Source organism: Melozone crissalis, unplaced genomic scaffold (genome assembly GCF_028551555.1).
Source record: "Melozone crissalis strain CALT ecotype California unplaced genomic scaffold, PUWL_Pcris_2 ptg000195l_1, whole genome shotgun sequence".
NCBI lineage: Eukaryota > Metazoa > Chordata > Aves > Passeriformes > Passerellidae > Melozone > Melozone crissalis.
Genome location: NW_026535960.1, coordinates 857,688 through 875,974, shown reverse-complemented (window position 1 = coordinate 875,974; position 18,287 = coordinate 857,688). Strand labels below are relative to the sequence as shown.

The 18,287-nt window shown below is 62.9% G+C and overlaps 1 protein-coding gene across 1 annotated transcript; it reads left to right on the top strand.

Annotated features, from left to right (window-relative positions):
- The first annotated feature begins 618 nt into the window (after positions 1-618).
- On the top strand, positions 619-17,515 carry GPAA1 (glycosylphosphatidylinositol anchor attachment 1). The gene is given in 14 exon segments (XM_054293892.1): positions 619-681; positions 1,968-2,045; positions 3,869-4,042; positions 4,885-4,996; positions 5,730-5,877; positions 6,845-6,946; positions 7,748-7,944; positions 9,286-9,482; positions 10,870-10,912; positions 10,914-11,024; positions 13,083-13,148; positions 14,032-14,225; positions 16,496-16,663; positions 17,129-17,515. Coding segments are annotated over 13 exon segments (1,830 nt in total). The 5' UTR covers positions 619-681; positions 1,968-1,971; the 3' UTR covers positions 17,373-17,515.
- Positions 17,516-18,287: the final 772 nt, after the last annotated feature.

The window sequence follows — 18,287 nt, the reverse complement described above, 5'->3', positions numbered from 1 at the left end:
TTTTGCCCCCAAATCCCCCGTTTTCCCCACATTTTTACTCCCTTTACCCCAAACCCCCCATTTTCCCCCCTTTTGTGCCCCCAAATTCCCCAGTTTTGCCCCTTTTTTGCCCCCTTTTGTAACCCCAAACCCCCAATTTTCCCCCCCTTTTTGCCCCCTTTTTGTGCCCCCCCAGTTTCCCCCCCGTTTTTGCCCCTTTTTTGCCCCATTTTGTGACCCCAAACCCCCCTTTTTTCCCCCAAACCCGTCGTTTTATCCCCATTTTTACCCCTTTCACCCCAAACCCCCCGATTTTCCCCCTTTTTTGCCCTCAACGCCCCCATCTTTTGCCCCTTTTCTGCCCCCAAACCCCCCTGGTTTCCCCCCTTTGGTGCCCCCATTTTCCCCTCTTTTTTCCCCTTTTTTTCCCCCCAAACTCCCCGTTTTTCCCCCCTGGTTTCCCCCCGTTTTTCCCCCTTTTTTGCCCCTTTACCCCAAATCCCCGTTATTCCCATGGCCCCGCCCACTTCCATTGGCCACGCCCATAGCCTGTTGTCCCCGCCCACACCCCGTTGGCCCCGCCCCTCGCCCGGTGCCCCCGGGCGGTGCAGTGCCCTCGATCGCTGTCTCGGCGCTCCGCTCCCCGCCCTGGCCGCGCGCTCAGGCAGCGATTGAGCGGCCTGGCCGTGCCGTGCCCCGCAGGTTTTTGGGGGATTTGGGGCATTTTGGGGCTTTTTGGGACATTTTGGGGTTTTTGGGGGTCCCGGAAGGCTCAGGGGGTGCGGGGCAGGGAGCTGGGCCGTGTGGGGGCTGTGGGGGGCGGGGGAACGCGGTGTGGGGGCGTGGGGGATGGCAGGGCCCGGGCCTGAGGGAAATTGGGGGGGACCTGAGGGGGATTTGGGGGCTCTGTGGGGTCTTTGGGGGTTCCATGGGATGGGTGAGGGGTTTGGGGGGTCTGGGGGGGTTTTGGGGGGTCCATGGGATGGGTGTGGGATTTGGGGGGGCTCTAGGGGGTTTTTGGGGTCTCTTTGGGGTTTGGGGGGTCCTTAAGGAGCGGGTTTTGGGGTCCATGGGGTGGGGAGGGGCCTCTGTGCAGTCCTTGGGGGACTCTGTGGGGTCCATGGGGTGGGTAAAGGGGCTCTAGGGGCTCGCTCTGTGGGGTTTGGGGGCTCTATGGGGTTTGGGGTGTCCATGGGGAGGGGATGGGTTTTTGGGGGGCTCCTCGGTGTCTCTGTGGGGTTTGGGGGGTTTGGCAGTCCATGGGGTGGGTGAGGGGTTTGGGGGGAGGTCTCTGTGAGGTTTTTGGGGGTCTCTGTGGTGTTTGGGGGAGCTCACTGGGGTCTCTGTGGGGTCTCTGTGAGGTTTTTGGGGGTCTCTGGGGTCTGGAGTCTCTGGGGTTTGGGGGCTCTGTGGGGTCTTTAGGGGCTCTGTGGGGTTTGGGGGCGTCCCTGGGGTCTCACTGGGTTCTGGGGGGGGGGGCTCTGTGCTCTCTGTGAGGTTTTTAGGGGTCTCTGTGGGGTTTTTGGGGGGTCTCTGTGGGGGTCTCTGGGGTCTCACTGGGTTCTGGGGGGGTCTCTGTGGGACACCCCACAGACCCCTCTTGGGGAGGCTCTGTGGGGTCTTTAGGGTCTCTCTGGGGTTTGGGGGTGCTCTGTGGGGTCTGTGTGGAGTCTGGGGTCTCTCTGTGGGGTCTGGGGTCTCCCTGTGGGGTCTCTGCGGGGTCTCTGTAGTGTTTGGGGTCTCTGTGGGGTCTCTCTGGTTTCTGTGGGGTCTGGGGTCTCCCTGTGGGGTCTCTGTGGTGTTTGGGGGTTTCTGTGGGGTCTCTCTGGGGTTTCTCTGGGCTCTCTGTGGGGTCTATGGGGATTTTGAGGTTTCCCTGGTCTCTGGTGGGTCTGGGGTCTCCATGTGGGGTTTGGGGTTTTTGGGGGGGTCTGTGTGGGGTCCCGGTGCCCCCCCTGACCCCCTATATCCCCCCCATATCCCCCCAGGTCCATGGGGCTGCTGTCAGACCCGCAGTGCCGGCGGGCGCTGGCCCGGCTGCTGCTGCAGCTCAACACCCCGCTGTGGTGAGTGAGGCACCCCAAAACATGGGGGGACCCCAAAACATGGGGGGGACCCCAAAATACCCTGAGGGACCCCAAAACATGGGGGGGACCCCAAAATACCCTGAGGGACCCCAAAACATGGGGGGACCCCAAAATACCCTGAGGGACCCCAAAATACCCTGAGGGACCCCAAAACATGGGGGGGCTGCTGCTGCAGCTCAACACCCCGCTGTGGTGAGTGAGGCACCCCAAAACATGGGGGGGACCCCAAAACATGGGGGGGGACCCAAAATACCCTGAGGGACCCCAAAACATGGGGGGGACCCCAAAATACCCTGAGGGACCCCAAAATACCTTGGGGGGACCCCAAAGCATGGAGGGGCTGCTGATGCAGCTCAACACCCCCCTGTGGTGAGTGAGGGACCCCAAAAACAACATGGGGGGCACCCCAAAACATGGGGAGGACTGGGGGGCTGCTGCTGCAGCTCAACACCCCCCTATGGTGAGTGTGGGACCCCAAAACATGGGGGGGACCCCAAAACATGGGGGGGCATGGGAGGCACCCCAAAACATGGGGGGCTACTGCTGCAGCTCAACACCCCCTTATGGTGAGTGGGGGACCCCAAAATACCCTGGGGCACCCCAAAACATGGGGGGGACCCCAAAGCATGGGGGAGCTGCTGCTGCAGCTCAACACCCCCCTATTGTGAGTGAGGGGCACCCCAAAAACAACATGGGGGGCACCCCAAAACATGGGAGGGGCTGGGGGGCTGCTGCTGCAGCTCAACACCCCCCTATGGTGAGTGTGGGGGGACCCCAAAACACCCTGGGCACCTCAAAACACGGGGGGGACCCCAAAACCTGCTGGAGCTGGGGTGGAACCCAACACCCCCCTATGGTGAGCCCCCAAAACCCTGAGGGCACCCCAAAACCCTGGAGGACCCCAAAACCCCCCGGGGCAGGCCATCACCCCCCTCTGGTGAGACTGGGGGCACCCCAAAACACGGGGGCGGGACCCCAAATGCCCCTCGGACACTGGGGCACCCCAAAACCTATGAGGGGACCCCAGAACTCCTCTGCTAAGTGGGGGGACCCCAAAATCCCCCTGGTGAATGTGGGGCTGGGGAGGTCCTGGGGGTGATTTTTGGGGTGCCAATGCCCATTTTGGGGTGTCAGTGCTGATTTTGGGGTGCCGATGGTGATTTTGGGGTGTCCCTCACAGCACCCTGAGTTACCTGTCGGGGCTCACCTGGTTCCTGCTGTTACCTGTGCTGGCTTTGGGGTGTCACTGGTGGTTTTGGGGTGTCACTGGTGGGTTTGGGGTGTCACTGATGATTTTGGGGTGCTCTTTGCAGTGTCCTGAGTTACCTGTTGGGGCTCACCTGGTTCTTGCTGTTACCTGTGCTGGCTTTGGGGTGTCACTGATGGTTTTGGGGTGTCACTGGTGGCTATGGGGTTATTTTTGGGGTGTCACTGATGGGTTTGGGGTGTCCCTCACAGCATCCTGAGTTACCTGTCGGGGCTCACCTGGTTCCTGCTGCTCCCCGCCCTGGCCCCCCGCACGTACCTGTGCTGGCTCTGGGGTGTCAGGGCTGGCTTTGGGGTGTCACTGATGGCTATGGTGTTATTTTTGGGGTGTCACTGATGATTTTGGGGTGCTCTTTGCAGCATCCTGAGTTACCTGTCGGGGCTCACCTGGTTCCTGCTGTTACCTGTGCTGGGGTTGGGGTGTCAGGGCTGGCTCTGGGCTGGGTTTGGGGTGTCACTGGTGGCTATGGGGTGTCACTGATGATTATGGGGTTATTTTTGGGGTGTCACTGATGGGTTTGGGGTGTCCCTCACAGCATCCTGAGTTACCTGTCGGGGCTCACGTGGTTCCTGCTGCTCCCCGCCCTGGCCCCCCGCACGTACCTGTCCGAGAACGCCATGGGCTCCACCATGGTGGGCGAGGGCTCCGACCTCGGGGCGCGGGCGCTGGCGCTGGCCCGGGAATTCGGGGGGCACAAGAGGAAAGCGGGGTAAGAACACCGGGATTTGGGGTTTGGGGGGTTTGGGGTCAGGTTTGGGGGGTTTGGGGAGGGGGGTTTGGAGGGGGGACACACCCCGGAAATTTTTGGGGTTCAACTGGAGAGCAGGGTGACCCCTTTGGGGTTTGGGGGAGTTCTGGGGGGCTTCACATCCCCACTCGTGGTTGGAGAGGCTGGAGAAGGGATTTGGGGAGGGTTTGGGGTATCCCAATCCCACCCCAATCCCATAAATGTTTAGGGGAATGGCTGGAGCAGAGCCTGTGGGGCTCAGGGTGCCTAAATCCCCTATTATTCCATAGGGACATGCTGGTGGGCTGGAGCAGAGCCTGTGGGGTTTGGGGACACTCTGAGTGCCTAAATCCCCTGTTTATTTTAGGGGCATGCCCATGGCGTGGCTGGAGCAGAGCCCGTGGGGTTTGGGGACACTCTGAGTGCCTAAATCCCCTATTTATTTATTTTAGGGGCATGCCGGTGGGCTGGCTGGAGCAGGCCATGTTCCAGCTGGGGCTCAGGGATGCTCTGGGGTTCCTAAATCCCCTATTTATTTATTTTAGGGGCATGCCCGTGGGCTGGCTGGAGCAGGCCATGTTCCAGCTGGGGCTCAGGGACGCTCTGGGGTTCCTAAATCCCCTATTTATTTATTTTAGGGGCATGCCCGTGGGCTGGCTGGAGCAGGCCATGTTCCAGCTGGGGCTCAGGGATGCTCTGGGGTTCCTAAATCCCCTATTTATTTATTTTAGGGGCATGCCCGTGGGCTGGCTGGAGCAGGCCATGTTCCAGCTGGGGCTCAGGGACGCTCTGGGGTTCCTAAATCCCCTATTTATTTATTTTAGGGGCATGCCCGTGGGCTGGCTGGAGCAGGCCATGTTCCAGCTGGGGCTCGAGGTCCATGTGCAGCCCTTCAGCCGCACGCTGCCCTTCCCCGACGAGGCCCACGAGCGATACGTACGGACTGGGAGCACTGGGAGCACTGGGAGCACTGGGAATGGGGACTGGGGGGGACTGGGAATGGGACTGGGAGCACTGGAAGCACTGGGAGCACTGGGAATGGGACTGGGAACACTGGGAATGGGGACTGGGACTGGGACTGGGAGCGCTGGGAGCACTGGGAGCACTGGGAATGGGACTGGGAGCGCTGGGAGCACTGGGAATGGGACTGGGGGGGACTGGGAGCACTGGGAATGGGACTGGGAACACTGGGAATGGGGACTGGGAATGGGACTGGGAGCGCTGGGAGCACTGGGAATGGGGACTGGGGGGGACTGGGAGCCCTGGGAATGAGGACTGGGAGCACTGGAAGCACTGGGAATGGGACTGGAAGCACTGGGAGAGGGGACTGGGAGCACTGGGAGCACTGGGAATGGGGACTGGGGAAACTGGGAGTGGGGGAATTGGGGGCCACTGGGGGGGGGAGTGGGAACTGGGGGAACTGCGGTCCCAGGGCAGGTTTGGGGTCTCTGTGTGATGTTGGGGTGTCTGTCTGTCCCTCCCCAGCTGGTCCGTGGCACCAACGTGTTCGGGGTGCTGTGGGGATGTTGTGTTGGGGTCTGTGTGTGATGTTGGGGTGTCTGTCTGTCCCTCCCCAGCTGGTCCGTGGCACCAACGTGTTCGGGGTGCTGTGGGGATGTTGTGTTGGGGTCTGTGTGTGATGTTGGGGTGTCTGTCTGTCCCTCCCCAGCTGGTCCGTGGCACCAACGTGTTCGGGGTGCTCCGTGCCCCCCGCGCCGCCAGCACGGAGGCGCTGCTGCTGCTGGTGCCCTGCTCCGAGGGCAGCAAGAACAACCAGGCCGTGGGGCTGCTGCTGGCCCTGGCCGGGTACTGCCGAGGTGAGGGGGGAAATGGGGGGGTCCCGAGGGTCCTGGGGGGCTGCTGGGGACACTGGGAACACTGGGGTGCTGCTGGTGCCCTGCTCCGAGGGCAGCAAGAACAACCAGGCCGTGGGGCTGCTGCTGGCCCTGGCCGGGTACTGCCGAGGTGAGGGGGATACTGGGGGCACTGGGGATACTGGGGGACACTGGGGGCACTGGGGGGCTGACCAGAGGGACCCCCATAACAACCTGGCTGTGGGGTTGCTGCTGGCCCTGGTGGGTACTGCCGAGGTGGGGGGGGGCATCCTGGGGGCACTGGGGATACTGGGGGGCACTGGGGGCACTGGGGATATTCGAGACACTGGGGGATACTGGGGACTCTGGGGATACTGGGGGACACTGGGAGCACTGGGGGCACTGACAATACTGGGGATACTGGGAGGGATAATGAGGATACTGAGGGCACTGTGGGGGCACTGGGGATACTGGGAGCACTGGGGGCACTGACAATACTGGGGATACTGGGGGGGCTAATGAGGATACTGGAGGGGGCACTGGGGGGGCACTGGGAGTACTGGGGGTACTGGGGATACTGGGGGTACTGGGGATACTGGGGCTGGAGGGATCCCTGGGGTGCTGGGGGGTCCTTAGAGGGGCTGAGTAGGGATTGGGGCAGGGACTGGGCTGCACTGGGTGCGCTGGTTCATACTGGGACACTCCCAGAGCTCCCAGTTTCTGCAGGCCGGGTGTACTGGGCCGAAGATCTCATCTGGGTGTACTGGGCTGTACTGGGGATGCAGTGGGGCTGTACTGGGTGTACTGGTCCATACTGGGACACTCCCACAGCTCCCAGTTTCCGCAGGCCGGGTGCACTGGGCCAAGGATCTCATCTGGGTGTACTGGGCTGTACTGGGCAGACACTGGGGGTGCACTGGGGCCATACTGGTCCATACTGGGCCGTTCCCAGAGCTCCCAGTTTCCGCAGGCCAGGTGTACTGGGCCAAGGATCTCATCTTCCTGGTGACCGAGCACGACCTGCTGGGGACACAGGCCTGGCTGGAGGCCTACCACGATGTCAACCTCACTGGTGAGACTGGGAGCACTGGGAGGGACGGTGGGAACCTTGCTGGTGAGACTGGGAGCACTGGGAGGGACGATGAGAACCTTACTGGTGAGACTGGGAGCACTGGGAGGGACGGTGGGAACCTTGCTGGTGAGACTGGGAGGGACTGGGAGCGCTGGGAGGGACTGGATACCACAATGTCAACCTCACTGGTGAGACTGGGAGCACTGGGAGGGACGGTGGGAACCTTGCTGGTGAGACTGGGAGCACTGGGAGGGACGGTGGGAACCTTACTGGTGAGACTGGGAGGGACTGGGAGCACTGGGAGGGGCTGGGGGACATGGGGTCAACCTTACTGGTGAGACTGGGAGCACTGGGAGGGACTGGATACCACAATGTCAACCTCACTGGTGAGACTGGTCAGACTGGGAGGGACTGGGAGGGACGGTGGGAACCTTACTGGTCAGACTGGGAGGGACTGGGAGGGCTCAGGGCCCATGCAGGTGACCGTGGCCGGAGCTGTGCACGGACACGGTGACCAGAGTGGACACGGGGGGTTCCATGGGGGTCCTGTGGCTCCGGGGGTCTCAGGGGTCCCGTGGCCATTCTGGGGGGCTCTCAGGGGGTCTCAGGGGGTCTCTGCCCCCCAGACATCCACTCTGGGGGCGTCCCAGGCCGGGCCGGGGCCATCCAGGCTGGGCACGGACACAGTGACCAGAGTGGACACGGGGGTCCCATGGGGGTCCCATGGCTCTGAGTGTCCTGTGGTCATCCTGGGGGTGCCATGGGGGTCTCAGGGGTCTCAGGGGGTCTGTCTCCCCCCAGACATCCACTCTGGGGGCGTCCCAGGCCGGGCCGGGGCCATCCAGGCCGCGCTGGCCCTGGAGCTCAGCTCGGACGTGGTGACCAGCGTGGACGTGGCCGTGGAGGGGCTGAACGGACAGCTGCCCAACCTGGACCTGCTGAACCTCTTCCACTCCTTCTGCCTCAAGAGCGGCCTGCTCTGCACCTTCCAGGGCAAGGTGGGGGTCCTGGGGGGCTTTGGGGGTCCTGGGGGGCTTTGGGAACTGCTCTGCACCTTCCAGGGCAAGGTGGGGGTCCTGGGGGGCTTTGGGGGGATTTGGGGGGAATTTGGGGGGTTCTTGGGGGGCCTCAGGGGGGTCTGGGGGCTGCATTGCCCAACCTGGACCTGCCGAACCTCTTCCACTGCTTCCAGGGCAAGGAGGGGCTCTGGGGGGGTTTGGAGGGTCCTGGGGGGCTTTGGGGAGATTTGGGGAGTCTGGGGGCTGCACTGCCCAACCTGGACCTGCTGAACCCCTTCCACTGCTTCCAGGGCAAGGAGGGGGGCTTGGGGGGGGGGGGGCTTTGGGGGTTGTTTGAGGGGTCCTGGGGGGGCTTTGGGGGGGTCTGGGGGCTGCCCTGAACCTTCCAGGACAAGATGGGGGTCTGGGGGGGGGGGGCTTTGGGGGGTCCTGGGCGGCTTCGGGGGCTTTGGGGGCTGCTCTGCACCTTCCAGGGGTAGGTGGGCTCTGGGGGGGCTTTGAGGTGTCCTGGGGGGATCCTGGGGGGCTTCAGGGGGTCTGAGGGGCTCAGAGGGTACTGGGGTGTCCCTGCCCGTGCTGGGGGGGGCTTTGGGGGCACTGAGGGGTCAGCGGTCACTCAGTGGTCACTGAGTGGTCAGTGAGTGACCCCTGTCCTTGTCCCCCCCCAGCTGCCGCCCCCAGAGGGCCCCTCAGGGCCGGGCTGTGCCCAGAGCCTGTGAGGCTGGGGGGCGGGTCAGTGTCGCTCCGGGGGGTCAGTGTGGTCAGTGGTCACTCAGTGGTCACTCAGGGGTCACTCACTGACCCCTGACCCCTCTGTCCCCCAGCTGCCCCCCCCGGAGGGCCCCTCGGGCCCCGCCTATGCCCAGAGCCTGCGCACGCTGGGGCTGATGGTGCTGGGGGGTCAGTGTGGTCAGTGTGGTCAGTGGTCACTCAGGGGTCACTCAGTGGTCACTCAGTGGTCACTCAGTGGTCACTAACACCCCTCTCTCCCCCAGCTGCCCCCCCCGGAGGGCCCCTCGGGCCCCGCCTATGCCCAGAGCCTGCGCACGCTGGGGCTGATGGTGCTGGGGGGTCAGTGTGGTCAGTGTGGTCAGTGTCACTCCGGGGGGGTCAGTGGTCACTCAGTGGTCACTCAGTGACCCCTGACCCCTCTCTCCCCCAGCTGCCCCCCCGGAGGGCCCTCGGGCCCCGCCTATGCCCAGAGCCTGCGCACGCTGGGGCTGATGGTGCTGGGGGGTCAGTGTGGTCAGTGTGGTCAGTGGTCACTCAGTGGTCACTCAGGGGTCACTCACTGGTCACTCACTGGTCTCTCTCTCACAGCTGCCCCCCCCGGAGGGCCCCTCGGGCCCCGCCTATGCCCAGAGCCTGCGCACGCTGGGGCTGATGGTGCTGGGCCAGGCCGGGGGGGGGCCCGGGGGGGCTCACGGGCTCTTCCTGCGCTTCCGCATCGAGGCCCTGACCCTGCGGGGCATCAACAGCTTCAGGCAGCACAAGTTCGACCTGGGGGTGCTGGGCAGGTGGGTCTGGGGTCCCTGGGGGGTTTGGGGGGGATTTGGGGGATCCCTGGGGGGTTTGGGGGTCCTGGGGGGGATTCGAGAGGGTTTTGGGGGTCCTGAGCGGGTCCTGGGGGTCCCTGACCCTGAGGGGCATCAGCAGCTTCAGACAGCACAAGTTTGACCTGGGAGTCCTGGGCAGGTGGGTCTGGGGTCCTGGGGGGGTTTGGGGGGTCCTGGGGGTTTGGGAACACTGGGGGTCCTGAGGGGATCCTGGGGGTCCCTGACCCTGAGAGGGATCAACAGCTTCCAGCAGCACAAGTTTGACCTGGGGGTCCTGGGCAGGTGGGTCTGGGGGCTTTGGGGGGGTCCCTGGGGGCTCCTGGGTGGTCCTGAAGGGGTTTGGGGGGGTCCTGGAGGGGTTGGGGGGAGTTCTGAATTTGGGGGAATTTTGGGGGTCCTGGGGAGGTCCAGAGGGGGTCCTGGGCTGTGTTGGGGTGGGTTTGGGGTATTTATGGGGTCCTGAGGGTCTTGGGGTGACACTGGGGGACACTGGGGAGGGGTCCGGGGGTCTCCCCAGACCCCAACCCTGATCCCATTCCGAGGACCCTGCAGGGAACGTTCCAGAAGGGGGATCCTCTGTGGGGCTGGGGGTTCCTGGGGGTCTCTCTCTCTGTATCTAGGGGATCCTGGGGGTCTCCCCTGTATTTGGGGGATCCCCGGGGGTCTCCCCTGTATTTGGGGTATCCCCGGGGTCTCTCTATATTTGGGGGTGTCCCCGGGGGTCTCTCTGTATTTGGGGGATCCTGGGGGTCTCCCCTGTATTTGGGGGTGTCCCCGGGGGTCTCCCCTGACCCCAACTCCCTTTTCCCACCCCCAGGACCCTGCAGGGAACGTTCCAGAAGGGGGATCCTCTGTGGGGCTGGGGGTTCCTGGGGGTCTCTCTCTCTGTATTTGGGGTATCCCTGGGGGTCTCCCCTGACCCCAATTTCCCCCTGTGCCCCCCAGGACCCTGCAGGGAATGTTCCGGAAGCTCCTGGAGCTGTGGATTTGGGGGATCCCCGGGGGTCTCTCTGTATTTGGAGGGGGGTCTCTCTGTATTTGGGGCATCCCCGGGGGTCTCCCCTGACCCCAAACCCATCCCCCCCCCCCCAGGACCCTGCAGGGAATGTTCCGGAACCTTCTGGAACTGTGCATGTGGGGGATCCTGGGGGTCTCTCTCTGTATGTGGGGAATTCTGGGGGGTCTCCCCTGTATTTGGGGGATCCCCGGGGGTCTCTCTGTATTTGGGGGGGGTCTCTCTGTATTTGGGGGATCCCCGGGGGTCTCTCTGTATTTGGGGGGGGGTCTCTCTGTATTTGGGGGATCCCCGGGGGTCTCCCCTGACCCCAATTTCCCCCCCCCTCCCCAGGACCCTGGAGGGAATGTTCCGGAAGCTGAACAACCTCCTGGAGGCGGCTGCACCAATCCTATTTCCTGTACCTGCTGCCCTCGCTGTCCCGCTTCGTGTCCATCGGCTCCTACGCGCCCGCCCTGGCCCTGCTGCTGCTCGTGCTGGCCCTGCGCATATCCTGGGCTGAAAAATGCCAAAAACGGGAAAAACACGGAAAAACGGGGAAAAAATGGGGAAAATCGGGTAAAAATGGGGAAAATATGGGGTAAAAACAAGGGGAAAATGGGGAATGGGCTCATCCAGCCCTGCCCTGGCCCTGCTGCTGCTCGTGCTGGCCCTGCGCATATCCTGGGCTGAAAAATGCCAAAAACGGGAAAAAATGGTGAAAAAATGGGAAAAATCGGGGAAAATATGGGGTAAAAACAAGGGAAAAATGGGGAATGGGCTCATCCAGCCCTGCCCTGGGGCTGCTGCTCGTGCTGGCCCTGCTCATATCCTGGGCTGAAAAACTGGGAAATTGGGAAAAAACGGGTGAAAACGGGGAAGAACAGTGAAAAACAGGGAAAAAATGCGGAAAAAAACGGGGAAAATATGGAAAATGGGGTTAAAAAGGGGCTCATCTGTGCCTGCCCTGGGGCTGCTGCTGCTCGTGCTGGCCCTGCGCATATCCTGGGGTGAAAAATGGCAAAAACGGGAAAAAATGGGGAAAAAATGGTAAAAATGTGAAAAAATGGGAAAAATCAGGTAAAAAATGGGGTAAAAACAAGGGGAAAATGGGCAATGGGTTCCTACGTGCCCAGCCTGGCTCTGCTGCTGCTCGTGCTGGCCCTGTGCATATCCTGGGCTGAAACACCGGGAAATTGGGAAGAAATGGGGTGAAAACGGGGAAAAACGGGGAAAAAATTGTGAAAATCCGGTAAAAATGGGGTTAAAAATGGGCTCATCCAGCCCTGCCCTGGCCCTGCTGCTGCTCGTGCTGGCCCTGCGCATATCCTGGGCTGAAAAATGGGGAAAACGGGAAAAAATGGGGAAAAAATGGGAAAAATGTGAAAAAATGGGAAAAATCGGGTAAAAAATGGCTAAAAACAAGGGGAAAATGGGCAATGGGCGCCTCCGTGCCCAGCCTGGCCCTGCTGCTGCTCGTGCTGGCCCTGCGCATATCCTGGGCTGAAAAAGGGCAAAAATGGGAAAAAATGGGGGGAAAATGAGGAAAAACGGAAAAAATCAGCAAAAATGTGAAAAAATGTTAAAAGAAAAGGAAAAAATGGGGTGAGATAGCAAAATATGGAGAAAAAATTGGGGAAATGCAGATAGAAATTGGGGAAAATGGGGGGAAATGAGAAAAATATGGGGAAAACCAGGAAAAATGGGGATTTGGAGGAAAAATGGGGAAAATGCGTGTTTGGGGGGGAAATGGGGTTTTGGGGTGAAAAGGGAATTTGGGGGAGAAATGGGGTTTGGGGGAAAAGGGGAGCTTTAGGGGAAAGGGGGAGAAATGGGGGAATTGGGGTACAAGGTGGCAAACGAGGGATTTTGGGGAAAAAGGAAATTTTGGGGAGGGAAGAGGGGAAAACGGGCAAAGAGGGATTTTGGGGGAAGGGGGGATTTTGGGGGGAACGGAGGGGTTTGGGGTAAAAGGAGGGTTTTTGGGGAAAAAGGAGGGATTTTGGGGTAATGGGGGATTTGGGGAAAGAAGGGATTTGGGGAAAGGGAGGATTTTGGGGTGAAAGCAGGGATTTTGGGGGAAAAGCAGGAATTTTGGGATTTGGGGGAATTTTGTGGTAAAAGCAGGGATTTTGGGGGTAAAAGGAGGATTTTGGAGTGAAAATGAGGGATTTTGGGGTAAAAAGCAGGGATTTGGGGGTTTGGGGGGATTTGGGGTGAAAGCAGGGATTTTGGGGTAAAAGATGGCATTTTAGGGGAAAGTGGGGGATTTTGGGGGTAAAAGGAGGGATTTTGGGGTTTGGGGGTAAAACCAGGGATTTTGGGGTTTGGGGGGATTTTGGTGTATAAAGGGATGATTTTGGGGTAAAAGCAGGGATTTTGGGGGTAAAAGGAGGGATTTTGGTGTATCAAGGGAGGATTTTGGGGTGAAAAGGAGGGATTTTGGGGGATTTTGGGGTATAAAGGGAGGATTTTGGGGTGAAAAGGAGGGATTTTGGGGGATTTTGGGGTATAAAGGGAGGATTTTGGGGTCCGGGGGTCCGTCCCTTTCCTTGACCCCTCCCCACGCCCTGGACCTGTGGATGCGGCTGAGCCGGAGCGAGGAGGGGGAGGGGGAGACCCCCCCCGGGGAGGTGAGGAGACCCCAGACCCACCCCGGGACCCCTGAGACCCCCGGGACCCCCCTTGGGACCCCCACCCTAATCTGGACCCCCACCCTGATCTGGGACCCCCAGAGTGATCCCAGACCCACCCTGGGACCCCTACCCTAATCTGGGACCCCCAAACTGACCCCAGAGACCCCTCCCCGGGGAGGTGAGGGACCCCAGACCCACCTCAGGACCCCCAGACTGATCCTGGACCCCCACCCTGACCTGGGACCCCTCCCCTGGGAGGCGAGCGACCCCTGACCTACCCTGGGACCCCAGACCCACTCTAGGACCCCCACCCTGACCTGGGACCCCCAGACTGACCCCAGAGCCCCCTGGGACCCCCACCCTGACCTGGGACCCCCACCCTGACCTGGGACCCCCACCCTGACCTGGGACCCCCAGACTGACCCCAGAGCCCCCTGGGACCCCCACCCTGACCTGGGACCCCCAGACTGACCCCAGAGCCCCCTGGGACCCCCACCCTGACCTGGGACCCCCACCCTGACCTGGGACCCCCAGACTGACCCCAGAGCCCCCTGGGACCCCCACCCTGACCTGGGACCCCTTGGGCCCCCCGGGACCCCCAGACTGACCCCCGACCCAACCTGGGACCCCCGTGCTGACCCCAAGCCCCATCCCTGCCCCCCAACTCCTCCTGCTGTCTCTGTGGGGACCCCCCGGGACCCCCACCCTGACCCCTGTGCCCACCCGTGCCCACCCGTGCCCACCCGTGCCCCCATTATAACCCCTGTACCCCCTGTACCTGCTGGGACCCCCTGTGCCCACCTGTGCCCACCCGTGCCCCCATTATACCCCCTGTGCCCCACACCCTGTGCCCGCTGTGACCCCTCTCCGTGCCCCCCAGGCTCGGGGGTCCCTGCTGTGGCTGGTGCCCCCCGTGCTGGTGTCCTGGGGCGCGGGCACTGCCCTGTACCTGCTGCCCGTGCGGGGCCAGGCCGTGGCCACCCAGCACTTCCCCGTGGGCGAGGCCGAGGCCGTGGTGCTGGCACTGATTGGCATCTACGTGGCGGGCATGGCGCTGCCCCACAGCACCCACAGGTGAGGGGGCACTGCCCCATGGCATCCACAGCACCCTCAGGTACCCACAGGTACACGCAGGTACACACAGGTACCCACAGGTACACACAGGTACACACAGGTGAGCCCGGCACAGGTACAGGTGTGGTGCTGGCACTGATTGGCATCTACGTGGCGGGCATGGCGCTGCCCCACAGCACCCACAGGTGAGGGGGCACTGCCCCATGGCATCCACAGCACCCTCAGGTACCCACAGGTACACGCAGGTACACACAGGTACCCACAGGTACACACAGGTACACACAGGTGAGCCCGGCACAGGTACAGGTGTGGTGCTGGCACTGATTGGCATCTACGTGGCGGGGATGGCGCTGCCCCACAGCACCCACAGGTGAGGGGGCACTGCCCCATGGCATCCACAGCACCCTCAGGTACCCACAGGTACCCACAGGTACACGCAGGTACACACAGGTGAGCCTGGCACAGGTACAGGTGTGGTGCTGGCACTGATTGGCATCTACGTGGCAGGGATGGCGCTGCCCCACAGCATGCACAGGTGAGCCTGGTACCCACAGGTACAGCTGGCACTGCCCCACAGGTACCCACAGGTACAGGTGAGGGGTGGCACTGCCCCACAGCACGCACAGGTACAGGTGAGGGGTGGCACTGCCCCAGGGCACACACAGGTACAGGTGAGGGGTGGCACTGCCCCACAGCACGCACAGGTACAGGTGAGGGATGGCACTGCCCCACAGCACGCACAGGTACAGGTGAGGGGTGGCACTGCCCCAGGGCACACACAGGTACAGGTGAGGGGTGGCACTGCCCCAGGGCACACACAGGTACAGGTGAGGGATGGCACTGCCCCACAGCACGCACAGGTACAGGTGAGGGATGGCACTGCCCCACAGCACGCACAGGTACAGGTGAGGGGTGGCACTGCCCCACAGCACGCACAGGTGAGGGATGGCACTGCCCCACAGCACGCACAGGTACAGGTGAGGGGTGGCACTGCCCCAGGGCACACACAGGTACAGGTGAGGGATGGCACTGCCCCACAGCACGCACAGGTACCCACAGGTACAGCTGGCACTGCCCCACAGCACGCACAGGTGAGGGATGGCACTGCCCCACAGCACGCACAGGTACAGGTGAGGGATGGCACTGCCCCACAGCACGCACAGGTACAGGTGAGGGGTGGCACTGCCCCACAGCACGCACAGGTACAGGTGAGGGATGGCACTGCCCCACAGCACGCACAGGTACAGGTGAGGGATGGCACTGCCCCACAGCACGCACAGGTACAGGTGAGGGATGGCACTGCCCCACAGGTACCCACAGGTACAGGTGAGGGATGGCACTGCCCCACAGGTACCCACAGGTACCCACAGGTACCCACAGCACACACAGGTACAGCTATGGGATGGCACTGCCCCACAGCACCCACAGGTACCCACAGGTACAGCTGGCACTGCCCCACAGGTACCCACAGGTACAGGTGAGGGGTGGCACTGCCCCACAGCACGCACAGGTACAGGTGAGGGATGGCACTGCCCCACAGCACGCACAGGTGAGCTGGCACAGGTACAGGTGTGGGGTTGGTACCAGTGTGTGACACTGGAGTAGTGGCACCGTGTGACACTGGGGGTGACACCGTGTGGCCCTGTCCCCACAGGGCCCTGTCTGGCGGTGGCCAGCGCGGCTGGATGTCCCTCAGGCTGGTGGCCCTGTGTGACACTGTGTGACAGGGATGGTGACAGGGATGGTGGCACTGTGTCACAGGGTGACACTGACACTGTCCCTCTGTCCCCAGGGCTCTCTCAGGGGGTGGCCAGCGTGGCTGGATGTCCCTCAGGCTGGTGGCCCTGTGTGACACTGACACTGTCCCTCTGTCCCCAGGGCCCTGTCTGGAGGTGGCCAGCGTGGCTGGATGTCCCTCAGGCTGGTGGCCCTGTGTGACACTGTGTGACACTGACACTGTCCCTCTGTCCCCAGGGCTCTCTCAGGGGGTGGCCAGCGCGGCTGGATGTCCCTCAGGCTGGTGGCCCTGTGTGACACTGTGTCTCTGTGTGTCCCCAGGGCTCTCTCAGGGGGTGGCCAGCGCGGCTGGATGTCCCTCAAGCTGGTGGCCCTGTGTGACAGGGATGGTGGCCCTGTGTGACACTGTGTCTCTGTGTGTCCCCAGGGCTCTCTCAGGGGGTGGCCAGCGCGGCTGGATGTCCCTCAAGCTGGTGGCCCTGTGTGACAGGGATGGTGGCCCTGTGTGACACTGTGTCTCTGTGTGTCCCCAGGGCTCTCTCAGGGGGTGGCCAGCGCGGTTGGATGTCCCTCAAGCTGGTGGCCCTGCTGGCCCTGGCCCTGCTGCTCTCCTGCCTGGCCCTGCTCAACTTCTCCCTGGGCTTCCTGCTGGGCGCCACCCTGGTGCCACCTGCGGCCGCCGTGAGACCCGGGGGCAACAGGTGAGGGACACCTGGGGACAGGTGAGGGACACCTGGGGACAGGTGAGACACACCTGGGGACATGGGGACACCCTGGTGCCACCTGCGGCCGCCGTGCGACCTGGGGGAAACAGGTGAGACACACCTGGGGACCAGTGAGACACACCTGGGGACACCTGGGGACACCTGGGGACATGGGGACACCCTGGTGCCACCTGCGGCCGCCGTGCGACCCGGGGGAAACAGGTGAGACATGGAGACACCTGGGGACAGGTGAGACACGGAGGGGGGACAGGTGGGAGCCCTTGGACACAGGTGAGGAGGGGTCCCGAGGGGGCTCTGGGTGTCCCTGTCCCCCCCTGGCCACCCTGGACAATCCCTGGTGCTGAGCACCCCTGGCCTGTCCCTGTCCCCAGAGGTTCTGGGGGTCCCAGGGGTCTCAGGGGGGTCCCAGGGGTCTCTAACCCTGCTGTCCCCCCGTTCCAGGCTGCCCCTGGCCGTCCTGCTGGTTCTCACCACGCCGGGGCTGTCGCTGTTCCTGGCGGTGCTGCTGGAGCGGGAGCTGCTGGAGGCGCCGGCGGGGCTGGGCGAGGCCTGGCAGCGCTTCCTGGGGGCGCTGGGCCAGGGGCTGCTGCAGGAGCACCTGCACGGGGCGCACCTGAGCCCCCTGCTCTGCCTGGGGGCCTACCCGTGCTGGCTGCTGCTCTGGAACGTGCTGTTCTGGAAATAAACAACGGGGACGGACACACGGACACGGCATGGACACAGGGACACACAGAGAGACCCCTCACCTGAGCCCCCTGCTCTGCCTGGGGGCCTACCCGTGCTGGCTGCTGCTCTGGAACGTGCTCTTCTGGAAATGAGTGATGGACAGACACACAGACACACAGACCCACAGCACCTGCACGGGGCACACCTGAGCCCCCTGCTCTGCCTGGGCGCCTGCCCCTGCTGGCTGCTGCTGTGGAGCGTGCTCTTCTGGAAATGAACAACGGGGACGGACACACAGACATGGCACGGACACACGGACACGGCATGGACACACGGACAGACCCACAGCACCTGCACGGGGCGCACCTGAGCCCCCTGCTCTGCCTGGGCGCCCATCCCTGCTGGCTGCTGCTGTGGAGCGTGCTCTTCTGGAAATGAGGGACACACGGACAGGGGGATGGACACACGGACGGGGGGGGTGGACACACAGACATGGGGAAGGACACACAGACACGGGGATGGATGCATGGTCAAGGGAAGGACACACAGGGAGCAGACACAGGGACACAGGGATGGACACACGGACACACAAATGGACACACGGACACGGGGATGGACACACGGACACACAAATGGACACACAGACAGGGGATGGACACACGGACTCGGGGATGGACACACAGACGGACACACGGACAGATGTCCAGCAGGCACAGGCCCACAGACAGTCCCACAGAGGGACCCCCGTGACAGTGACAGCCCCGGATGGACACACGGACAGAGCCCCGGACAGACACACGGACAGACGCGCAGACTCACGGACAGAGCCCTGGATGGACACACGGACAGAGTTCTGGACAGAGCCCAGACCCCCCTGGACACACGGACAGACCACTGGAAGGACCCACGGACACACAGACAGATCCCCCCAGAC